This window comes from Aplysia californica, unplaced genomic scaffold (genome assembly GCF_000002075.1).
Source record: "Aplysia californica isolate F4 #8 unplaced genomic scaffold, AplCal3.0 scaffold00766, whole genome shotgun sequence".
NCBI lineage: Eukaryota > Metazoa > Mollusca > Gastropoda > Aplysiida > Aplysiidae > Aplysia > Aplysia californica.
In genome coordinates this window covers 258,364-264,294 of record NW_004798036.1, presented here as the reverse complement: position 1 = coordinate 264,294, position 5,931 = coordinate 258,364, and the positions used below count along the sequence as shown (strand labels likewise).

At 40.0% G+C, this 5,931-nt stretch overlaps 1 protein-coding gene across 1 annotated transcript in view; it reads left to right on the top strand.

The window, feature by feature from the left end:
* Positions 1 to 3,253: 3,253 nt before the first annotated feature.
* The window catches only part of LOC101864023, a gene marked incomplete at its 5' end in the record, with an annotated part of 88,706 nt that continues 86,028 nt past the window's right edge, over positions 3,254 to 5,931 (top strand). Inside the window, 1 exon segment of the mRNA XM_013088570.2 lies at positions 3,254 to 3,310. Within this exon segment, the coding sequence (XP_012944024.1) occupies positions 3,254 to 3,310 (57 nt within the window).

Below are 5,931 nucleotides of genomic sequence, written 5' to 3'. Positions count from 1 at the left end.
CTTTCCAAGGATCAAATGGTGGTCTGATGCGACGTCTGCTCCTCGTAAGACTCGGACGTCCTCCAGTGAGCGTCTAAACTTTCGGGAGATGCAAAAGTGGTCGATCTGGTTTTCCGTTGTTCCGTTCTTGATGATATAAAGAATTTAGATACAGATCTAATAGGGGTCGCTCGTTTCGGAAGTCCTCAATTGAAGATTTTAACGTGCTAAAGTATAAGATCACTCGATTCTAGATCTAGATCTAGACCTAGATCTCTATCTAGATCTAGACTCGTCCACTGGCAGATGTAAGCAGTGTAGATTACAATATGTAGAGATCTAGAAATCTAGACCTAGAATCTCTACATGATAATCTAGGCTGGATCTAGATCTAGATTTTCTAGTAGTAGATCTTACGCCTCTACAATTTTAGGCCAAATAGGCCGCCACTATTTCTCCGAACGTTCGGGAAAATAAAGCTGGGCACTATTTCTCCGAACACTCTGAAATCACATCCTTTCCCGCAAATTTAGGATATTATATAGATCTATAATTATAGTATAGGCCTACCAAAGATTGTTTGTATACAATATGGTTCAATCGGTCCAAAAAATGTCCGCAGTAAATATTTATATAAAGAAATGCTACAGTTCCAAACAGTTTTTCGCTAGAGATATGCCTGTGAAGGGTGCTGCTCTTAAACTTTATGTCTTGTGTTCACTCGTGTGCTGTCTAGATCTACGGAGGGTTATTGATGACGACACATAGAACTAGCATCTGCGTTTGTCGCGGCCGCGACCAATCAATCGTGGCTCGATTTTTGGGCATTTTTTGGTCACCGAATCGGGGGAAAAAAAGTCAAATAAAAAATAAAAATAAAAAAAGAAAGAAACCGAACCTCCTTACTTTTGAAAGAAAGTTCACCAAGCTCCACTTCGTCTCTTTCTCACTTGCTGTCACCACGATTATTTGTTGAATACGTTACAGTTACTTTTATTTTTTCCTCTTTGTGGAGTTTTATTTTGTTAGTGTGTATTTTTTTCTTTCTTGTTATTGTTCTGATGTGTTGTTTTTCTATCAATTTTTTTTTGTTGGGGAAAAAAAGGGGGGCCGAGGGGATGTTGTATAGTGTAACATCATTTAATTTGATGGTCCTACCTTCATTAGATTCTAAATATATACATGTTAGAGCGTACGTTCCACCAAAATCGATTACATGTACTGACACTGGCAGGCCCCTTAATGTGTGTGATTCCATAATTTACATGTAATATCCTGTACTTTGTTTTAAAATTACGCACATTAAGTAGTTAAAACAGCCAATCTTCTTCGGACAGGTGGACTCACGCCCTTATTTGTTAATTTTTGTGGTTGTTTATGGGCTGTTCTAATTTTGATTTCATTCGGTTGTGAAACTTTTATTTTTCACGTTTTTACACTTATCTAAAAATCTCTAGACTAGCTCTTGAAAATTGAAATAGATATAGATCCAGACCTAAAAATTTGCTCCTGTGTGTGTGTGTGTGTGTGTGCATGTGTGAGTGTGTCTGTGTGTGGTAGTAAGTGTGTAAGTGGAGAGTGAGGAGCACGTGTGTGTTTGTTTTTCGGGCTTTATTTCAGCCTTTATTCAGTAACAGTTCAAAGTATACAAAAATAGAAACACATGATCCATTCACTCCAGGGCTCATGAGTCGTTCCTCTCTTTCAGTTTCACTCATTCATTCAATTCCCATGTTCTCTCTCGTGTCTCATCTCCGTCTGCATGACTTCCACACCCCACCCCTCCCTCCAGGCACACACAAAGAAAATCTCACTCATTCCCTTGCCACCCTGCGAACCATGGACAATAATATTAGCAAAACAGTGCCTTAGCCGCATTCCTTTCGTTCGTGAGCTGTGGACCAGGCCAGGGGGGTCGGTGTCGTCCCCTTGTAGTTGCTGTCGCCTGTGGATACACTCGTACATTCTTCTACGGGGTGCCCACTACGGATGGGATCGCCCGATCAGCCCGATCGCCCGACTCGATCGCCTCAAAAACAAACGTGTTTGTTTTCAGTTTCAGGCGATCGAGTCGAGCGATCGCCCTCGATCGCCTGAAAAACAAACGTGTTTGTTTTCAGTTTCAGGCGATCGAGTCGAGCTATCGCCCTCGATCGGCCGATCCCGTCCGTAGTGGGCAACCTGTATTACTTTCACCTGCTCTGTCACTCACACAGTCTCTCCATCCACAGCTCAGCTCGTCATACGTTCAAAAGTTGCCCACTGATCATGTTTAGTTAATGTGTGTATAAGTTTGTGTGTGTACATGTGCATGATGGTGGTGGGTGTGTGGTGGGTGTTACAGAAGGTTGTCTGTAGGCGGGCTTGCCATGCGGTGTTCCTTCCCAGTTCCTAGACCAGAGGCAGAATGAAAGTTGGCGCCGAACTCTTGCAATAAATAGGCAAAAAATCACGAGGCCGGAAACCGTTCGGAGAAATAAAGATCGGCACTATTTCTCCGAACGTTTGGAGAAATAGTCACTTCGACAATTTTATGCTGGGTCTGGAAATATTGAGCACACATTCAAATGCGAGGCTTACAAAGCCTGCTCTACTCTGGCGTTGACCAGATGACAAGGACATGATGTGGTTACTTAAGAGGCATTGCGCTGCCAAGAGCGAAATGCTCGCAGATAAAGGGATTTGAAAACAGCAACAACAACATACTTTTCAGTGTCATTCTTGATATGGCAATTGTATCACTCTTTTTGGCACTACTTGGATATAATATGGTGGTCCCGACTCTTGTGTAGTAGGCCTACTGAAATATCGATACTGATTTAAATAGATCTAGTCGGTATCAATGTTTTATGTTTTATCAATAGCCTTAGACTAGATCTAAATCTAGCCTATAAAATGAGCACTTAAATTTCACTTGTTTTTCACAAGGCAAGGGGGGTTGCCTCCCTGACTTAAAAAAAACAAAACTTGGGGTGTTTCAGGGGGGCATGCCCCCCTGAATTGGACCATGATTTGATGTTTTGCAATTAGGTTTCTCTCCGGCTATCTCTCCGGCACGCGAATCATTAAAAGTAATCGTTTAGACTTGGAACCAGAAGTAATCGTTGTTGGGGTCAAAACTAGATTCTAGATTTTCTCTGGGTTATCCCTGTCACAAAAGTCGGGACCACCATATCCAAGTAGTGCCCTCTTTTTATTTACAAATGCGTGCAATGTGTTGTTTGACTCTCCAAGTGATCAAGTGGCAATTTTGTTGTTTTATTTTCTGCCTCAGAATGTAATCAAGAAATGGTTTATATGGACGAAGCTGTTGGGGATGATTCGTATTCAGGTATGTACATATCGTGCTGGACAGCCTCCCATCCCCTTCCCTCTCCAAAGGTCTGCAACGTGGCAGTCCATACTGAGAATTGTCATAGCTTTAAATATAAATTCTTTGATTAAGATTTTTTAAACTTTACGATGTGGTCTTTATTAGGAAGCAAGTATTGAATCAGAGTACTTCATGAGGAGCGGAAAACACACAGGCTGCTGTATTTTATATGTTGGCTATATGCTCTGCGATAGAATACAACACCTAGGCCTACAGACAATTTGCAGCAAACAAACCCAGAGGTCCCTTGATAAAATACAGAATCAAGCTAGCTGTTAGATAAATTTCAGGAGTTTTTAGCTCAACTGTAACTAATGAAATACACGAACCAGGAACCCTTGGGCCTGAGGAGAGAGGCAACGGTAGTGGAGATGAGTGAGCGCTACAAGAGACTAGACACAAACCACCCAAACAAAGCTCATTGAACAGAGGCGACCGGCGAAGAAATGCATCCATGGGAGATCTATGCTTGACACGGCTGTTGAACAAGAAAAAGAACACCACCTTCCACATTAGAGAGAGATGATGAAACTTGAGACCAGAACTCCCCCCAAACACAAACATCAAGAATGCCAACATCAAAACTTCCCTCCTAAATGAGACAGGGAAAAAGAATGTGACCCTGTAAAACTGAAGACCACAGTTTATAAAACTATTGACTCTACGCGAATGATTTTTTGATCTTTACTCTGTATCTGATGGATATGCCTTTAAGGGAACTATTAATTTGTTATGTTAAGGCAGACTTTTGGAGAAGAATAGAACATCCTGACAAGATGTGTGAAGAACTCTTTGATGCCTGCTGTACTTCTTTTACAAATTATGAGGCAGAAGCCATCCCCTTTGAAGCAGCAATCCTCTACCTGAACGACATATTGTATAAACTCAGACAAAATCTATGACACTGGGATCTTCACAGATGGAAAAATCACTACTCCAAGCTTTGGAAAACATGAATTTCAAAAGCCCAACCTACCAATCTCTGGCACTAACAATCAACACCTTCGTGCAGACCTATAGATGCCATCGACCTGACTTTACAGTGCATACCTGGCCTCAGCAACATCTCAGGAAATGACAGAGTCTGTCCCCACGGTTTTATGCAAAAAAAAATAATGAAATTATGTAAACTGAGCCCAAAAATGGAAAATTATGCGATTCTGTTAATTTTAACAAAGAATGATAAAGGAAAATAATCAGAAATTGTGCAAAAAATGGTCAAATTTTGCTAAACTATGCGGGGTGCATAAAACCTCTGGGACAGCAGAGTAGACATCCTTGTGAAGAAGGGAGCATCACAAACCCCGAAACCCAGTATCACAACAGACAGTCAAGAAAATCATCAAGTGCAACATCAGGGAACAGTGGCTGAATGGATTGGCAATGGGCAAAACTGGAAGAACTGTATTTGCACACATATGACTGCTCCCAACTCAAAAGATTCACTAAATTCCCTGAGTAGAAGAAAATGGGTCACTATCTTCCACTCGCGAACACGGTACATCCCATTGAATTCTTACCTGAGCACGATCTGTAAAGTGGGATGAAATGGTCTCACACCACCTCTGTACCTACCCTGCACTTAACGACATGGGTAGTACCTACCTACTTGCCTCCCCAGATGTTGGGAACACTATACAGTGACAAAACACTGCTGAAATAAACCTGTAAATTCTTTCCATATCGACAGGCCGCAGAGCTTAAACTCAGATGGCCACTGGATCAGAAAAATAAAGTAGGGAGTAGTGATACTGACTGGTTTGAATATGCATGTAGTTTAAGAAATTCTCTATTTACCACATTTTAAACAATTATTTCAAGGAAGGTATATCCTTGGAGTTTGATCTCTAGCAAGTAAAATAAACTGTACTTTTGGTGTTTTTTGTTATGCAATTAGTTACATAAAAAAATACTTGTACAAAACTAAAGGTCTAAAATCTTTAACAAATTCAATACACATATTATATGCCTTACTTTTTCAGGTGTTATTTTTTGTTTGTCTATATATTTTGTCGTAATTCTTTTGGCAAAAATGATTAGAATGGCTGTGGCTGTAGTTTGTTCTAATATTTTATCTGATTTAATTTGCTCTTGAGAAATTATAACATTAAGTCATGCACAAGTGTGGAAATGTTGAGATTTGTATTTTGCAACAAAAAAAGTTATAAAATAACGAACTACCACACAATTGAAAAAATCCATGAACAAACAAATATCTAGCCATTAGAAAACGGCTGTATGATTGGCTTATAATTTGTTTTGGGGATAGTTTTAATGTCTTTATGGTAGCTTTAGTGTATGAACTACATTTAGTCTAAATTTATGCAAATCCTAGCGTGAATCAAGATTGCCAAAATAGTTTAATGTGTGTACTAAGTGTGGGCTGCCACCTTAATTTGTGTTGTCTTTCTCGATGTTGTCAAGCTGTGATTAGTGACATGAATACGATGGCAAACTTAAGTCATTCCATAGCCAAAGAAAAAATTTGTTTTGATTGATGTTCAACAATAATTGTTTTAAGTATATAGTCTCTCTCTCTCTCTCTCTCTCTCTCTCTCTCTCTCTCTCTCTCTCTCTCT